This window comes from Rhea americana, unplaced genomic scaffold (genome assembly GCF_003343005.1).
Source record: "Rhea americana isolate MKP2758 unplaced genomic scaffold, rheAme1 scaffold_11, whole genome shotgun sequence".
Lineage (NCBI taxonomy): Eukaryota > Metazoa > Chordata > Aves > Rheiformes > Rheidae > Rhea > Rhea americana.
The window spans coordinates 2,504,168-2,523,849 of NW_028185150.1; the positions used below are offsets into that span (position 1 = coordinate 2,504,168).

General features: G+C 37.5%; 1 protein-coding gene across 1 annotated transcript in view; it reads right to left on the bottom strand.

Moving 5' to 3' along the window:
- Positions 1-310: 310 nt before the first annotated feature.
- ERCC6L2 (ERCC excision repair 6 like 2) overlaps positions 311-19,682 on the bottom strand; it is a 194,516-nt gene continuing 175,144 nt past the window's right edge. The window contains exons 20-21 of the mRNA XM_085312189.1: positions 3,191-3,375; positions 311-1,511 (exon numbers count right to left, since the gene is read on the bottom strand). Of these exons, the coding sequence (XP_085168315.1) occupies positions 581-1,511; positions 3,191-3,375 (1,116 nt within the window). The 3' untranslated portion in view covers positions 311-580. The remainder of the gene's footprint in view (positions 1,512-3,190; positions 3,376-19,682) is intronic.

Sequence of the window (19,682 nt, forward strand, 5' to 3'; positions counted from 1 at the left end):
TCACTGTCACAGGATACTGAAGGTAATTAGAGGCTCCACAGGAAAAAGACACTGAGCAAATTCACAGAAGAAAACAATTCACCAAGGGTCTTTAGACTCAAAGGCATCACCCTATCTCAAGAAGTCCCTGAACCCCACAGGTTTAGCAGCTCAGAGATTATGAGAAGTATCTCAGTCAAATCTTGTTTATATCACCAAATTCTGCTAGGATGACCGAGGGTGGCCAGATATAAGCAAAGGGGAAAAATTACTTAATATTGCTACTAACTATAGGAATAAGATCAGAATTTATAAAAAATAGTAGACTGCATTCAGAAGATTTTAAAAGAGTTTAATTTAAAATTAGCATGTCATGGCTTACAATAGTACACCATACAGCCAATGTAAAATGTAAATCATTAGCATCATAAATATAAGTTCATCATTTTACCTTTAATTTCATGGAGTATGCATGCTGCATACTGCTTAAGTTGTGGTTATTTACTTTTTTAAAAAAGAATCTAAAACAATCATAGTGCAACTCGTGCAGAAAGCTTTCTTTACTACATTGCAAGATGTAGCAGTGGATGACTCATCTTAATCATCTAGACTCTTGTTTTTTCCAGAGGAAGTTTTCATTTTTTTTCCAAAGAGAACTTTCACACACTTTTCTCTCTTCTGTTACTGAGGAAAGAGGTGCTCTTTCACATAGCTTCTCTACGACTGCTATGTCTCTGAGCTTTCCGAGACTGTCCTCGTTCTGCTCATTCAGCATGTCCCAGAAGTCTTTTGGTCTCTCTTTTGACTTTTCTGCTTGCCCTGAAGGAATTCTCCTTGATAACTCTTTAGGGCCATTTCCATCATTTCTGAAGAAGTCATTGAGAATTGAGGTATCTCCAAGTAAGTCCACAAAAGAGTTTTTATTACAAGTCTGAGCTTTTCTCTCCCCATTTTCTGACTGAGACAGGGACCTTTTTCTTGGTGTCTGTGTTCCTTCTGAGTCCTGCTGTCCTTTACAGCTATTTACAGACAGCACCTCAATTATTTCTGATTTACTGCTTAATGACCCAGATGCCATAAAATCCGTGAATGCTTGACTGTTTCCCCTTCTGATATGTTGAGCAGCAACAGTGGGTGATTGTTTACATTTTGCATTAACACACACATCTTGTACGCAGGAGACGTTATGAAGTTGCTCTGCCTCTCCTTTCTGCATTTGCTGGCTGCTTGTTTCTGTAGTTCCACTCAGAAGATAACCTTTAGCTGATGATGGTCTAGACTTGGATCTTCCAAAATTAACAACAGATTTTCTTTTTCTGGAACGTCTTGGACACACTTCTCCTTCCTCATAGTTATGTGAAACATGTGCTGGTATTTCAACTGGAAATAAAGCCTCTGTCTCCGGATGCTTGGCAGTGTAAAATTCCTTTAACATTTTCTGACGTGTTTCTGATGTTGCTTCTGCAATATATTCTGCAAGTTCTTCTACTGATCCCTTGTTAAAGTGGGATACCATTTCTTCAAATTGTCTCCTGCGTCATCAGGAAGGAAAAACAGTTATTCTGACACCTTTAATTAGGAACAAAAAAAAAAAGCCTGCAAGTAACTCAGTCAGTTCATTTACCCCATATATCCCCAGAAGTAATCACTAAGAGTAATTTCCTTCAGAAGAAGTATTTGTTTTATTAGCAAAAAGAAGAAACCTTAGAAGAATTGAAGTGATTTATAAACCTCAAACTCCAGCATGATTTCCTCAGTTTAAGTGCTGAAAACTCACTGACACTCATATAGGCAAGATTACACACCAAGGTCCAGATTTCAGAAGGTATTTAGGCAGATAGATAGATGATAGAATATTTTTTGGGAAAAAAAGTTGCTCAAACTCCTTTTAAGAGTTAACTACAGCTGGATAAACACAATCACAGCAAGCAGGGACTGCCCCCTCTGCCTACTTAGTTATCTATGGAATGTATGTTTGTTTTCCGCTCAAAGGCCAACCTCTAACTAAAGGAGGAGACAGCCCTGAGGACAGCCTATAGTCTGGCATCAGGTTTGGAGCAGGGGTAAGTGGAAAGAGAGAGAGGTGAGTTTATGTTCTCTTCTTAGAGATGGGACATGAAACCCCAATTATCCTCACTGAGTGTGGCAACTGCAGGCAGCATCCTGTTCTAAATATAACAGACCAGCCTGAGGAACTAAATGACCCCATTTACTGCACAGGGGCTGCATTACAAAGCCTGTCACTTCACTGCCTTTGAAAATTTTACCTCAATAAATAATTGATAGCTATGGCTACATTTTTGAAAATCTCAGCATGAAGGGTTCCCCTCTACTCCCCCTTAAATGTTCASAATTAAGTATCTATTAACTCTAGCACTTCAGTACTAGTTTGGATAGTTAAAGCTGACTAACATGACAGATTCTGAGCACTTACAGATACTACTAAGGCATCAGGTCTCATATCTAGTAATTTCATTGTCTCAAGGCCAAATTAAAAATATATATCAAATCTTACTTCCATAGTTTACTCAGTTGGCTGCAGCTTTCTCCTTTCTGTTTCCACATACCATCCTGCTGTTGTTATTGCATTTCTATCTATGTACCATTGGAATTTAAGTAGTACTAATAGTAATAGCTTGAGGAAAGGGGAAAATATGAGAAGATGGAAAGATTATCACCCTTCCAAAGATGGGGTTAAGAAAATAACATATTGAAAGAAATGTTAAAAAAGAAATATGGAGTCCCTTCCTAAAAAAATAAATGGAATGTCTTTTTTTTATTATTTTTTATACAATCTTTCAATGACAGTGATGAAGTGATGAGATCTGGACAAAAACAGTAGCCAGCCAAAAGTTCACACCATAAGATTTCTTGTTTCTATACAGTTTAAAACATTAGTTTTTAGTGCCACATGGTGCACATACCACGAACTCTGTGATGATGGCCTCTGCATAGCCATGTAATGCATGACATGTTGAACCAACATGTTAAGAGTGATGTGTGGGTTTGATTCATTTTATTAATCAATTATCATACTCTTTGCACAGTGTGAACTGAAATTTCCCAATAGTTTTGCTCTTGTCACAGAAAATTATGAGTATTCTTCACATGTGGTTAAAACATAAAGACAAAAAAAAAAAAAAAAGTAACTGCTCAAAGGAAATATGTTTTTAAGCTCAAAATTCTACTTCTATCTCACCAACAGTCTTACCTGCGGACTTCTTTGGGTGTCCTTCCAAACAAGAAGGTGGTTGAACCTATTTTGTGTACTTTTTTATTTTTCTGGGTTACAGGGTGCATAACAAACAGGTGATGTTGCTTACTGTTTACCAACATTTCTTCTCTCACAAAACTGTTCTTCTCTGCTATGTCATCTTCTGGGTTTTCTTCATTTTTCTAGTAGAAAGAGACAGAGAAATCATCAAAACTATGTTTTTCGATGTAKTAATGAGTTCTATTATGGCTACTTCTGCCATCTTGAGCTAGAGCTCAGTGGTTTGTGTGCTAAGACTCAGATTCAGGGCTCCAACGTACACTCCCTGTTTGGTCACAAACTTCCTGAACAATTAAGTCAAGTGTTAGTACCTCATGTGTAACACTGGGTATTTTTACTTTCAAAACACAGTTTAGTTGTGAAGATAAATGAAGGATTCTGAAGTTCTTTAATGCATTAATGGAGGAATACACAAATACTTAACAGTGTGCAACAAGATTTATATCTCAGTTAGACCCTCCAAGTATTATTGTAATATTAAAAAATGTCCGTGTCAACAGGTTGCAGTTTCAACAAATACATAATATCATCCTGGATTCATTTAGCAAGTTTAATAGACCATCTAGATTCACTACTTTCTGCTTCTGAAGTATGTCACACAGTTTATGCACAGGATATTCAGAACTCTTAGTTAGCTACATTCAARGATACATTTCTAAAATAGCAACTGATGAAAGATGTGTACTTTATGTTATTTTCAGCTCTAGCTAAATGTCTTACAGTATTTTGAAAGTTTCTGCAATCTCAGTGAAAACTAAGACAATTTGCTTTCAAAATTCGAAAAAATACTTTGAAATTAACAACTATAAATAATCATAATATTATTCAAAGATATTAAAGCTAGGGTAGAGCATTTTTTGCTAATATCACAATCTCTATTAACATTTAATCAGAGTTGAAAGATACTTTTGAAAAAATATTACAATACTTACCTGTAAAAGAAAAAATTACATGTCCAACTCATTATAACATTGATATCAAGAAAACATTCTGGAATTTAAATGTGATGATTCTTAAATAGGAAATATCAATATAATTGTAATAGCTGTAAGAAACTGATCTTTTAATCAAATTACAATGATTTTGTTACCAGTCTAACTCCTCATGTATCAATAGTCAGATTCTTGGACAAAAATACACTTTTACACTTAGAAGTTATTTCTTCAGAAATTCTCGTCCTCCTAAATTCTTGTAAAACTACTTCCTGTTTCCTCCAAAGTAAAGCAACATTRCAGTTTGCTTTTTTGTTTTTCTAAATGCGATAGGAAAGAATAACTACTTAATAATGTCCTCATTATTAAGTATACTAACAGTATTTGAGATGAAAACACAAACTGTGTTCACACCTTGTCATCTGCAGTCCAAACTTTGGTTTTGGGTCTATAGCATTTCTTCCAATGTGTTTCTATTTGATCCATGTCCCCTTCCTAATTTCCATGGGCTGTTCACAATGTTCTTGAGCTTTAGAATCTCACATCTGTTCTCAATCCATTACTTTGGCAAGTAACTTCAATCTAGCATACAGAGATGTTAATACTAACGGACATACAGACATATATTTTCACTTCTGTAAGACAACTGCACAATTCTAAACATTAAAATTTCACTGTACTATAAAAAAAATAGACTACACATCTGAAAACAAGGCCTCAATTAAGACGAAAAAGCTCTCTATCTCCCAACTGGAATGTTATAATGATAGTAACAAACTTAAGACTGAACTAGCAGATGTTWTCTATAGCATACACAAATATTCTACAGCTATCTTGCTCATTCTGTATACATTTAAAAATATTTTACAAGTATTCTTTTTTGCACATGCATGGATGAYACAGAATTGTACTTGGAGAATATATTTTAAAAGAAAAATGTTGGTTTCAAAATACATTATTTTTGATGAAAGTTTTTTAATAAAAAATATTTGTAGCTTTCAGACCTCAGTGTGATAAGACTAAGCATCTCTCAGGAATAAGGAGTAATGTGAATGCAGTATAATTTAATTCATGTAAACGTAATTGTGTAGAATACAAGCTTAACTATGCCATGCCTGTCTTAAAAGCATTTAAAATTCCCATTTATGTGCATCCATCTGCCTCTTAAGAAGAAAACCAAAGTATCTAAGGCAGTAATACTTTGGTTTATACTCCTCTTCAAATACAGAAGATTAAAAATCTCTCTTTGGGAAAAAAGCCAAATCTTGTAAACATACTGAAAGTCATAAAATTACTTGTCTTTGCAGAGAATCAGGATTATTGTAAAAAAATATTGCTAATTGTAAATAAACCCACAAATGGCATATTTAGTTCTACAAGTACAAAACTTCAAAGTACACTGACCAACACTGGCAAACCCGACGCAACAACAGCAGAATACCACCACATACAGAAATGGAGCACCTCCTCTTCTGCCCCAATAAAATTTCTGAAAGCTTACTCCAGAAGATAGAAAAAGTTACTATAAACAGTTACCCCAAGTGCTAAAAGAGCAAATACTAGCGAAAGCCCAAGGCTACTGTGAATTACTCTTAGACATTTTAAGTTGTCTAGACTAAAGCCAGTCAGTTAAATGACACCCAATTATGCTGAAGCGCAACTGGCTCAGCTGAATTTGTGAGTATCTGTGAAAGTTTGCCAACTTAAATCCAACCCCTCCCCCAGATCCTGTATCCATATATGTATGTACATATTTTAACGATATCCTTCTGTCAACTAAAAAAAACACTTATTTCAGTTTTTCTTAAGATGTCTCCATGTTCTTTATAGGTCTAATCTGAAGTTGGTAACTTTGAACGACACCTGGATGAGGTCGTAGGCAGAGGTAAGCTGCATCTTTCTACTAAAGTTACTGTTAAAAAAAAAGAAAGAAAAAAAGAAAGAAAAGCTCTGTCTACATCCCAACATTGTACTACTCTGCTTTCTTTTGAATTTGACTTGTATTACTCTAAGTCTACTCATGCGTTTGCTGTCACGCATGATTTCTTTCTAAATTCCCTTTTCAGTGGCTGCCTCTTAACTCACTGATTTAAGTCTATTTCATGCCAGCATCTTCCTTCCAATAGTTTTCCATTTTCTGTTCCTCTGGAGCTTTCTCTACCATCAACCCTACCCCCCAAGTCATTTGCTAACTCCTCCTACATCAAATTCCATGTTGACATTACAGCACTGGTCTCATTCATCTGAATTATTTTGTATATCATATGCATAAAGTATTCTTGCAAATAAGAAAAAAATTAATAAAATTTGATCGAAGAACCTCTGCATGGCTCAGTCCATGCACTTCTCACTCCTTGATTATGAGACTACATGATGCATCTCTATAGTGCAACAAATGTTTATAAGAGGAATGAAACAAGGTCTAGGAGTTTTTTAAAAAGCAGCATTTAAAATAACCTGACTCCTGTTCTTTCATTATTGATACTAGCCTATCTAAGAATCTATTTATATAATTGAATGTACTATCCTTTATGAATTACTAACATTTATGACCGAAATTAAACTACAAGTAGTATACTATGCATTCAGCAGTGCACTTTCTTTACTTTACTTATGTTACTGTGTACTAATGCACTGAGGCTAGYAGGTGGGTTGCTGAGCTTTTTGAAAGAACATTTTAATGACAAAAGATATTACTATACTGTTTTTCAAATCGTTATTGCAACACTGGAAAGAAACTTATGATTGATCCATAAGTATATCTCAGGACTGGCAAGAAACAGTTTTTTAATACAAAAAAATGTGGAGAATCAGAAGAAAAAGTCAACATTTTTGTCAAAAAAAATCTAAATCTTTTGCTAAATCGCAAGTTTGGCTTTGTTTTATGCCTCAACCACATAGCTACTGAAAAATGTTAACCARTTTAACACAGAGGGGAAAAATAATCAAAAATTAAAATCATACAAATAGCAAAAAAATTATTTCTCCCGGAATTAGGATTCCACCCAATACTATATAACAACAGTACAATTTTCTTTTACTTTCAAATGTAAATATGCTTAAAATTTTCAAATACATGACTGTGGGCAAGTCATTCTGAATAACAACTAAAATCGCAGTATGGAAACCCAAAAAGGATTCCTGCCAAACATTACACCATTACAGACATACAGGATTATTGTGTATTAAAACATCTTTAATGTATTACATAGGTCATCTTCTAATTAGCCTTCTGACATACTTATGATGCAGAGCTAAAGACATAATTAGTATATCATCCTATAAATCATATATGTATCACATATATCATTACGCCAAAGAAAATTTATAAGATTGACAGCAAATATGAAATATGTTTGCCTTCATCAAAAATTTATTTAACTATACCGAATATAGTATATATTTGCAGTAGACATTATGAAATCACTACTCTTCAAACGCTTAAATTTTCCCTGTAAAGCCTGACTATGTATTTTTTGGTTATCTAATTAACTGTATTAAAACTAATTACTTGAATGTAACATTTTTATTATTTTATTCAACACAATGTATGATAGCTTTCCACTTTGTCAAGAAAATCTTTGTACAAAGTTAAACAGGGGTAGACAATTTATTTTCAAACAAAAGCATGCACCTCAGACACAAAGTGCCACAAATGTAACCCTTTTAATAAAAGGCACCATTTGGGAGGATTAAAAAAAATATTTTGGAAAAGATTATACTGCAGAATATATCATAGTATATGGGAAAACTTATTTAAGAGCTGCTGGTGAAATTCTGATGCAAACTAGGGAAAATAATATGTAAGAACACAGAGACTTCTTTTACATTTGTTTTCTCTTCTCATCCTCTCTTCATTTAACTGTATCGACTCTAAAGAGGCTTTCCATATACTGCAACAGGAAAGAAAAGGGACTATTACCTAGTTGTGCAGAAAATAGTTTTAAAAGGATCCAGAAAGCTTTGAGACTCTTATCACTCATCCAAAAATGTATCATAAAAAAGTATTTATTTTCACCTTTTACATTCCGTTTTCTTTGAGATGCACATTACCATACAGTGTTTAATCAAGACTCCAACAAAAATGACAGTATCTGCACATTCAGAATTCCACAACAGTCCATAATTAAGACTCACATGCACTCGCTTTTCAAGGACAGTGAAGATGTGCAGCTGAGCATCAAGTAAGGCAAAAGGGAACAGTGTGCATCTTTTTAAGCACAGCAAGATGAAAACATACAGGAGAGCAAAAGAGCGCATGCTAGGAGTGGGACCACTAATGAAGACTCAAGGACAACGCTTGCTTTTTTAAACTGTCTCAAATCTGTGTCAATTCCTCAAGTACGGAACTTCCTTCAAAAGCCTGAATCTCAAGTTTTAAGCATGTTTGCATAATTATTCTTCAGCTGTAATTGCATTATGTCTGAGTTCCTCCCTCCCTTTTYTGCCTAGACTATCCAAAGTATCACTCTGGTAGTATCTTGCCATATACAGATGTATACTCAGCAGTTCCCTCTGCTTTCCCTCACTCGTGGCTTGAACTGTGTTAACAAGCTTTTCTCTGCAAGTATGCATGAAACCACTGCTGCCAGATATGTGGGATGCTTTCCATTGCACAGCTTCATTGTTTGTTTTCATTTCTAAAACAAACAAAAAAAGGCCTACTCAAGTCTCTAGCAGCCTTGCCATCCCCTAAGCCGTACAAAAGCATGAAACAGTAAAGACAGTATGACTCTCCTCTTAAAACTCACTTTCAAGCAAGTAATAAACACACTCTTATCCCATAYTCTACTTTGTATTCTCTCACTCCCTTCAAAACCTGATAATATACTGAACACACTGCAAGTTACAGCAGAGTTTGAACTATYTGTTRTTATTTTGAGCAGCTGTTATTCACTGACTGCATTCCAATGAACTTATCTATTTACCCAAATTCTAATCCTAAATAATCTCTGCTAATCTTTTCTCCTTATAGTTTTCCCTGCCCTCCACCACCACYGGGGACTTTTTCTATAGTATATGTATATTATTGAGACCTTTCAATACGTTGTTCTTGAATATCTGCTATTCTTAGATACTGTTTTTTTTTATTTTAAATATATTTTCTGTACTTGTCAGGACATGTACAAACACCCTGAGACATCTGTTACCTGACTCTTCATTCTTGGCTTCTACTTTCCACACCTACGCACTTCAGACACCATTTTCTTCCTAAGTTRCTCTACATAACAAAGTATAATGGCATCCACATAAAACCATAATAAAACTTCCTTACTTTTATCAGCAGGGATGGTTAAATGCTAGTTGTTCCACAGCTGCTTTAAAAATAAGGTCCATATAGTCAAGATCATAAAATAGAGCATATCTATCCAATCTAGAGCATATAATCAGAAAACTTTCAGCTGGTTCTTAAATAAACCGCAACTGCTTTTCTACAGATGCTTAACTACAGATGTTATGGTATTGGACAAATGACACATCTCACAGCTTGAAACAAGCCTGAATAGCACCATATTTTATAATGATATTTCTAAAGTGCCCACTAATTTTTCCTTAGAATTTGAACTTCCTTATAGAAAAGCAGTCTCCCTCAGACTAAACTGGCCTATTGTTCAAATAAATCGGGACTGCAGAATGAGAATTAGATGTAATTGTGAAGATAATATTCAACACCTCAATTGCTTTAGAAAATGAAGCTAATCTACCTTGAAATTTCAACTACTCTAGACAACTGCAYTTTACGTTTAAACTTTCGAGAACTAGACAAAACTATTCAGGATGTTGACTGCTGACACTGTGGTAATGATATCTAATATTTGGTAGTAGCACAGCAGACAAAGAGCTAAAATATTCTTTAATCTACGAAGACGCAGTTAGATTTATCCTAGGTCCAAACTACTGTTCCAACATATTCTGTCAACAGCCAAAACAGGATAYGTTCTTTTATTTTCATCAGCTTACGTACAGAGCAGCATTTAGCCATCTCTGCTGATAGAAGAAAGAAAATGTTATCAGAGTATTATATTTATTTTCTCCTGGTTGTCACATTCCTACTTGTTTAACTAAGACTAAGGACAAAATGCAGTAGTAGTGAAGAAACTACTATGTCACTTGAGGATAGATTTCTTCTCTCTGTTTTTCACTAGCTTTTGAGTCTCACTATTTCTTCTCCAATTAGGCAACAAAGCAAACATTTCTCAGTAGCATTTTCATTTCATTTTCTGACTTTTTAACACATTGAAGTCATACATCACTTTTCTGCTCCAAAAACTTGGCCATAAATCAATACAATTATCACACTGTTGAAAATGAGATGATCAGCCTGTCTCAATTCAAAGACCAGGTAATTGCTTATTCTGCAGAAGGTGCCAGTTCACAGACTATCTTCTACAGTTCCCCCACCTCTCCATCAAACCGTACAAAACCAAACACCAGGCAGGTACAGTATAAAGAAAATGCAACTACATACTTCATAAAACGCTACATATGAACTCACTGCATTAAAAAAAGGAAAAACACTAAAAGACATGCTGAAATGGTTAATTCTACTGTACACTGAAACAGTAAACTCAAGAAAGCAATGTTACAGGCTGATCATTTGGGAACAATTACATTAAAGCTGAATAGCATTCTCCATCCCAAAAGAACACTGAGAATGGAATGTTATCTCCCAAAAGTCTACTCATTGTAAACAACTATCTAAGCTTGTTAAATCCAAAAACTGTGCAAAAACACTGCRATCAGAGTTACTACAACTGATAGAAAGTCTTTGTTTAAATAATCTACAAAATGTCAATGTAATACAAATACGATAAAGAGTTCTAATAACACAGCTTTTGTATTTACAGTATTCTTAGCAGCACTTAAACCTGCACTGAAGATAAAAAAGGCACATTTTTTCCTAGGCTGACAGCCTGCTTAGTTCTCTCATTTACACCACATTGCAATAACATAAAGAAGGGTTTACCATTAATCCAGGTTTTACTACAAAGCATCCAGTTATTTCTCTGTCAAACACTGGCAAGAGTGCCAAGTGTCTGTCATCCAATTCAGAGGATTAAGGTTTCTTTTCTAGTGTGATTCTTGTACCAATTTATAAAAATACAGATATAGTTTCTTAGAGTTGGTCACAGTCTATATTTTGGCCTGAATTCATGCCACAAAGGTTGAATATGACAGCTGGCAGGAAGCTGAGGGGAGAATACATCCTCCCCCTTTTCAGTCACCACATTTTTGTTGCCATAGTGACTAATCCACAATTGAATGGCTGTCTTTGTACATTTCTTTTCAGTAAAACTTTAAGTAAGCTTAAGTTGAAAACATGCAGTTGACTAAAAAAAAAAAGGAGAAGAAAAAAAGACTCTGCATTTTCAACAGGTACAAGTTTTTGTAACTAATATATTTCCAAGTATGAAAAATTAGGAGCAGCAAATGAGTTCTAATGTGGGACATCAAAATATTTGGGATGTCCTGTTCCCATTTCCAATTTTTCTGTGAAGTCTCCAAGCCATCTCCAAAGTCCTCCCCACGCATCAACCTTCCTCAACAAGATCCCTATTGAAAAAATACTTCACAAATTCAKCATTATAGGAACTAAACAAAGCCTATCCCAGACTTGGGCAAAATATTTCTCATGAGTTGTTTTTGCCAATTAACACAGAAATTAAGGAATTAATTATGGAATRCTGATATTTAATTCAGAGCAGACTGTAAACATCAGAAGAAGATGTTTCATTTTGGCTCTGAGAGGCTTCTATTTATTATGATGATGTAAGAAAAAGTGAAAGTTACCCAAAAATTCACAGTAAGTTACAAGCTCTTGCACTGACAAAAACATCAAACAGGTTACTCTGCAATTTAGTCACCAAAAAAAAAGATTAAAAAACATTAACTATTAAAAATATTTAGTAGGTGACTAAGATCTTACATAAGATGTAACACTTTCTCTTTTCCCCCCCAAATTATAATGCCACAAAAACTTTTAACAAAATGTCGTATGAATGTCTCATATGACTTTTTGTAACAGTTGAAGTAACTGTCCTTTTAACCCCTAAAARTTTTACTATGGCTTTAGAAGGCCACTCAGTCCAGTCTACAGGTTCATTACATGTTTTCTTCTTTCACAGCTTTTCTTTTGAATGTTCTTCTTTCTTCAGTTACACAAACTAGCTGAAAGCCAAAGCAAAGAACTGTCTTTCTAACAAATAATCTTCCATTAGTTTCATGAAAAAGCTGCAAAATTATAACCAAGTATTTGCACACAGGTACAGGGTACCTGAATTGAAATTAAGATGCAGAACAAATATGACTAAATGTCATTAAATCTCTAGATAATGTTTCCTAGAGTAGCTCTCTGTTGCAGTAAGTGGCATGCATTTTCTGTCCTCAGGTATTCAGAATACTGAAATCTGGTGTGAATCTCATACACATATTAGGCATTGTGATAGGGGAGAACAGGCCAYATTTTTACCTCTACACTTGCAACTTGCTAGGTAAGACTACAAATAGCCAGAAACCTTCAATGCCAAAGGGAGACACTTCATTGCTTTCCAAAACACTCAGGTTCTGGGAGGCACAATATATTTTTAGAACTACAGAGAATGTCTTCAGCAGAGGTTAAGATACRTTATTGAGTTAGTAATGCAGTATAATCTGTACCTCCAAATTATTTTCAGAAAAAAATTCTTCAGAGGTGTGTCTGCCACATCTCTGCAAGGAACAAAAATCACTGACCTTCTTTAGATTATTAAGACTCTTAAGCACCTCTAAGTACTGAAGTTTAAGCTCCTTCCACATAAACAGCACTATTACAAACATCAGATTTTTGAGGAAGATTATCATACAACACTATGCTCTGTTCTTCTGTCCTTTCTCCTCAAAATCTACATTGATCTGACATTGTTATTTGTGGTTGATCTGCAGGATATGGACAGTCTTCAAGCACAGGATAATATGACTGATTCAGAAACCACTGGCAGTAAGTAAATACTTGCTGCAGTACTTGACTACAGTAATACTATGGTATTACTGCAGTAATGACAAGACAACAGTTACTTTTCATTGAAAATTTTTCTCTGTTACCCARATTTCTCTGTAACCCAAAATTTCCCTGGCCCTTCTTCCAATTTTATGTGTTGCCATGGATTTCTGTGATAATGTAGTGACTAAAGAAGAGTTTCCAAAAAATATATTTCAGTTTCTTCAGGAGCATGGGATGAGAAGAAATTTTCATTTTTTTTTTTTTTGCTCTATTACTATCATATAAGAAAATACCTTCCAACAGTAATCTTTCTTGAATTCAAACATTAAACAGGACATACTTTGACTAATGTTAATCTTTCAAAGTATAGTTTATTCTCTTATTTTCTATTATTAATGCAYATATCATTCTGTTAACTATACTACTTTAAAATTTTATCTCACCCCTCACAGCTGATAAGTTGTGAGAAAACTCTTAAGATCTTCTATTTTTATTTCCTGATAAGAGACTACATATTCTGGTTATTGTTACTTAACTGAATTTAACAGTCATATAGAATGTATGGACATCCACACTAAATAAGCATTTGTACTGCAAAAAATGAACATTCTAGCCAGTTTGCACAATTCMTTTGAAAATAAATAAATAAAAAGTAAGAGTATGACTGAACTTGCTTCCCTCTCTGGAAAAAACGAGTTAAAGGCTCGGCAGCAGACTAAGCAATGACAGTTATGGAGCGTGGAGCACAAAGCAACCAGCAAAGAAGAAATACTACCAAGACCTCTCTCTCACAAAAAAGAGGTGAGTTTTTGTTTTCCTAAGTCTCTGGAATGACAGAACAACTGTAGATTGAAATTGGTGTTTTGTTATTTTACAAAAAAAGCCGTTGGGGTATATGAACCCCAGCACAGGTAGCATTAAAGACCAACTGACTTACTCATTACTGGATAGAAAACATGTTTCACTGAAACTTACACTTTAAAAGGGTAATAGAGATTAGACTGGAAAATACCATATGTCATTGCCTAGATCTAACAGAGACCTCCTGACACTGAAATAGCAAACAAACCATCATTTTGACAAGGATCTTTTCTTATCCCAAAGCTTAATGCTTACACTTGTTATAAAAAATAATTTTTAAAAAACAAGCTTATTCATTCATTAGCTATTCATGTTTTTAAATAAGGTGTTCTACATACCTGAAACATTCCCTTTTGAGGAACAAACCGACTCCCTCATCCCTTTTAATTCTGCTCCCTGAATCTTTCTCCTATGCTACTTCCCTCATTTTGAAGGAAGAATCCTCATAGCTACTGCAATCTGCTCCAGTTTTAAGCAACTTCTACATCTTAAGTGCCCACATTAATCCTTATGCTTCAGCAGTAAAAGAAAGATTAATAAGACTATTTTATAGTACTTTTACCTCCAGCAGCTGGAAAACAAATATGATCTTTTTATATTGTTTTCCAGCAATTTATTTTTGTTGACATTCACATTCATCTTATTTCCTTAAGTTAGCCCCAATGAAACTGAAGAACTTAAACTAKGATGTAAAAATTGACGGAATCTTTGGAATTAGTAAAGCTAAAACATGATTAGATGACTAATAGATAATAAGAATTCAAACAAATGTCAACAGCCTTGCATGACCACTCGGAAGAGGCAAYGAGTGGTTGTAGTGGGTGATTCCATGCTGAAGGGGACAGAGGTGCCTATCTGCYGACCTACCCCTCCTCTAGAGGTTTGCTGCCTGCCTGAAGCAAGGATACGAGATGTGTCTGAAAGGCTGCCAAGGCCTGTACACTCATCAGACTACTACCCTCTGCTGCTCTTTCATGTGGGTGCTAATGATACAGAGAACAAACTAGAGACAATCAAAGAAGACTTCAAGGCCTTGGGCATGGTGGTCAAGGGTCTGGGAGCCCAGGTGGTCTTCTCATCGGTCCTACCAATTAAGGGGAGGCATGGGAGGAAGAARAGGAAGATTTTCCAAATCAACAACTGGCCATGCCACTGGTGTTGACGACAGGGTTTGGGATTCTATGACCATGGAACATGGTCTGAAGACCAACAACTGGTGGGGAGAGATGGGATTCACCTCACCAAGCAGGGCACATTTGCCTTTGCAAACAGGTTGGCCAGCCTAGTAAAGAAGGCTTTAAACTAGGTAGGAGGGGGTGGGGTGGTGTCATACAGACAGGGTAGACAACAAAATGCAAGTTGGGTTGGGGGCCTCCAACGGGTGCATGCAGGTGGGGATGTGCGTTTGGAACATGGCTATGGGTGACCCCCATACACCCTTCCCGGGAAATCTGCAGGCATGACCACCTCTTTGAAATGTCTGTACACCAACGCACGCAGCATGGGGAACAAACACGAGGAGCTGGAGATCTGTGTGTGATCACAGGGCCATGATCTCTTTGCAATCATGGGGACATGGTGGGATAGCTCACATGACTGGAATGTTGTCATGGATGGCTATGTGCTTTTTAGGAAAGACAGAGCAGGAAGGTGAGGTGGTGGAGTTGCTCTTTATGTGAGAGAGCAACTGRAATGCATCAAGCTCTGCCTAGGCGGGGAGGAGGACAAGGCAGTTGAGAGCTTATGGGTAAAGATCAAAGGGAGGACACTGGCATGGGGGACACTGTTGTGGGTGTCTACTACAGGCCACCTGACCAGGAAGTAAAAGCTGATGAGGCCTTCTACCGACAGATGGAGGTAGCCTCAAGATCACGGGCCATGTTTCTCATGGGGGACTTCAACCACCCTGAAATCTCCTGGAGGGACTACACAGCAAGGCACAAACAGTCCAGGAGGCTCCTGCAAYGCATTGATGATAATTTCATAACACATGGTGGAGGAGCATACAAGGCCTACAAGGAAGGGTGTCCTGCTGGACCTTGTCCTTACCAACAGAGAGGGACTGGTTAGTGATGTGAAGGTTGGGGGCAGCCTTGGCTGCAGTGATMATGAGATGGTGGAGTTCAGGATCCTGCGGGAAAGAAGTGAGGCAACAAGCAGGACTGCAACCCTGGACTTCAGGAGACTGGACTTTGGGCTCTTCAGAGACCTAATTGGAGGATCCTCATGGGTTAAAGCCTTAGAAGGAAGGGGGTCCAGGAGAGCTGGCTAGCATTCAAACATCACTTCCTCCAAGCTCAAGAGCAGTGCATCCCAGGGAGGAAGAAGTGCAGCAAAAGTGGCARGAGACCTGCATGGGTGAGCAAGGAGCTCTTGGCCAAATTCAGACAGAACAAGAAAGTACAAGAATGTGGAATAGGGGAAAGGCTACTTGGGAGAATTACAGAAATGTTGTCAGAGCATGTAGAGATGCAAAAAGGAAAGCTAAGGCCCAGTTGGAATTAAATCTGGCAAGGGATGTTAAGGACAACAGGAAGGGCTTCTTCAAACACATCAGCAGCAAGAAGAGGACTACGGAAAATGTGGGCCTCCTACTGAAYRGGGYGGGGGSCCTGGTGACAAGSGATACAGAGAAAGCAGAATTACTGAATGCCTTCTTTGCTTCAGTCTTCACTGCTAAGGGCAGCCCTCAAGAATCCCGGAGCCTGGAGACAAGGGAGAAAGTCTGGAGAAGGGAAGACTTTTCATTGGTTGAGGAGGATAGGATTAGAGAACTTCTGGGCAGGCTAGACATCCACAAATCCATGGGCCCAGATGGGATGCATCCACAGGTACTGAGGGAGCTGGCAGAYGTTGTTGTCAGGCCRCTCTCCATCATCTTTGAAAAGTCCTGGAGAACTAGAGAGGTGCCCGAGGACTGGRAGAAAGCCAATGTCACTCCAGTCTTCAAAAGGGCAAGAAGGAGGACCCAGGCAACTATAGGCCWKTCAGCCTCACCTCCATCCCTGGAAAAGTGACRGAACAGCTCATCCTGGATGTCATCTCTAGACATATGGAGGAAAAGAAGGTGATCAGGAGTAGCCAGCATGGATTCACCAAGGCGAAATCCTGCTTAACCAGTCTGATAGCCTTCTSTGATGGAAGGACTGGCTGGGTAGATGAGGGGAGAGCAGTGGACGCTGTGTACCTTGACTTCAGCAAGGTTTTTGACACTGTCTCCCATAACATCCTCCTACGAAGGAGGATGGCTCTGGAAGTGTGGGTTAGATGAGGGGACAGYRAGGTGGATTGAGAACTGGCTGAAAGGTARAGCTCAGAGGGTCATCATCACTGGCGTGGAGTCCAGTTGGAGGCCTGTGGCTAGTGGAGTTCTCCAGGGCTCAGTACTGGGTCCCATCCTCTTCAACTTATCCATCAATGACCCGGATGAGGGGACACAGTGCCTCCTCAGTGAGTTTGCCGATGTACAAAGCCGGGAGGAGTGGCTGATAYACGACAGGGCTRTGCTGCCATTCAGAGAGACCTGGGCAGGCTGGAGAGTTGGGCAGAGAGGAACCTCCTGAGGTTCAACAAGGGCAAGTGCAGAGTCCTGCACCTAGGGAGAAATAACTCCATGCAGCAGTACAAGCTGGGGGCTGACCTGCTGGAGAGCGGCTCTGCAGAGAAGGACCTGGGAGTGCTGGTGGATGACAAGTTGACTATGAATCAGCAATGTGCCCTTGTGGCCGTGAAGGCCAATGGTATCCTGGGCTGAATCAGGAARAGTGCTGCCAGCAGGTCAAGGCAGGTGATCCTGTCCCTCTMCTCAGCCGTAGTTGAGGCCTCATCTCGAGTCCTGTGTCCAGTTCTGGGCTCCCCACTACAACAGAGACATGGAGCTACTGGAGAGAGCCCAGCATAGGGCTACAAAGATGATCAGAGGGCTGGAGCATCTGCCCTATGAGGAATGGCTGCAAGAGCTGGGCCTCTTCAGCCTGGGGAAGAGAAGACCGAGGGGGGATCTTATCAATGTGTACGAGCACCTAAAGGGAGGGTGTCAAGGGCATGGGGACAAACTCCTTTCAGTTGTCCTGTATGACAGGACAAGAGGCAATGGGCAGAAACTGAAGCACAGGCAGTTCCGCCTGACTGTGAGGGGGAATTTCTTCCCTGTGAGAGTGACGGAGCACTGGCACAGGTTGCCCAGAGAGGTTATGGAGTCTCCTTCTCTGGAGATCTTCAAGGCCTGCCTGGATGCAACCCTGTCTAACATGCTCTAGGTGACCCTGCTGAGCAGGGAGGTTGGACTAGATGATCTCCACAGTTCCCTTCCAGCCTTACTGATTCTATGAWTCTATGATTCTTACAAACGTTAGTCTTAGTTAATAAGGCTGCTTAATTCTCTTCTCAGTCTAGAGAAGCAGAAACCAAAAATGTTTTACTTAATCTTCAGCCAAGATTTGTAGAAAAACAGTCTTTTTCCCATCTTAAAACTTGGCCACTTCAGCTGAATGATTTGTTAGTGTTCTTGCATCCCTCTTTGAAGATATTAATTTCAAATTAATCTCAGAAAACATATTTAAACTTTATTAAGGAGAGCCATACTACAGAAAGACTGCCAAGCAAAACAGGAAGATGGAATTGACACCAATGAACTGAATAGCACAAAAGACATTTTACTCTTGGTCCAAAGAAATCCATTTATGAACAAAAATGAAAAGATCCTCTCTTTTGATTTCTATTTAGAAATAACTTCATTTAAAGAATGGGCATAAATAAATATTATCAGAGCATTGTCCAGGAGTCTTCATAATGCTATCAAATAAAGCTACAATACAAACACAATTTACATCTGATTAAGAATGTAACCAAAAAAAGAGAGAACAGAAGTCATTTTATATCTCTAACATACTTAAGAARTTTTAATCGTTTGGCTATATTTTTAATATTACATATGATATAACTTTAACCTATTACACTTCTCTTGAAATCTACATTCTCTTAATGATAATACAATATATTGTGCTGACAATAAATACCATATCATAACTGAAAGCAAGTAAGTGAAAAATGACCAGCAAACACTGATGAGCAGAAGAGCGAAAATGATGCTGCTTTTATATAATGCCTTTTGGAATAAAATAAAACAGCAGAGAAAGGAAAATTATGGCAGCAACATTCTTTCTAAGTAGACCATTTTTCAAAGTTTCTGTGAGGCTCTGGCAGGCCTTTAAGCACAGAACATAAAACTCGAGTTCTTCATTTCTAAAAAGGCAGCTATCTACTGATTCCCTTCTAAATTRATGCTACTATGTAAAAGAGCAGGAAATGAAATCAACAGGCAGCCTTTTCTACATTTATTGATGTTTTCATTCCTATTTAGATCTTTTAAGAGAATTCAGAACTACTGTTGCTTCTGAGTGAAGAAAACAGGTCTCTTAAACAAACTGAACGACAAGTTAATTAAGAGAAATTAATTTTTAACAGTTGCAGTCAAATAAACTAAGAAATGAGGCATAAATTACACGAACAATACAACCTAACTCCCACAAACTAGTTTTGGACATAGCTAATCAACAGTCATTTCCCTGAAGTACCATTTTCAAAGTACCATTTTTTTCATTTATATTTGATTTTATTAATGTTGTCAGCTACTGCCATTAAATAAGTATATTCC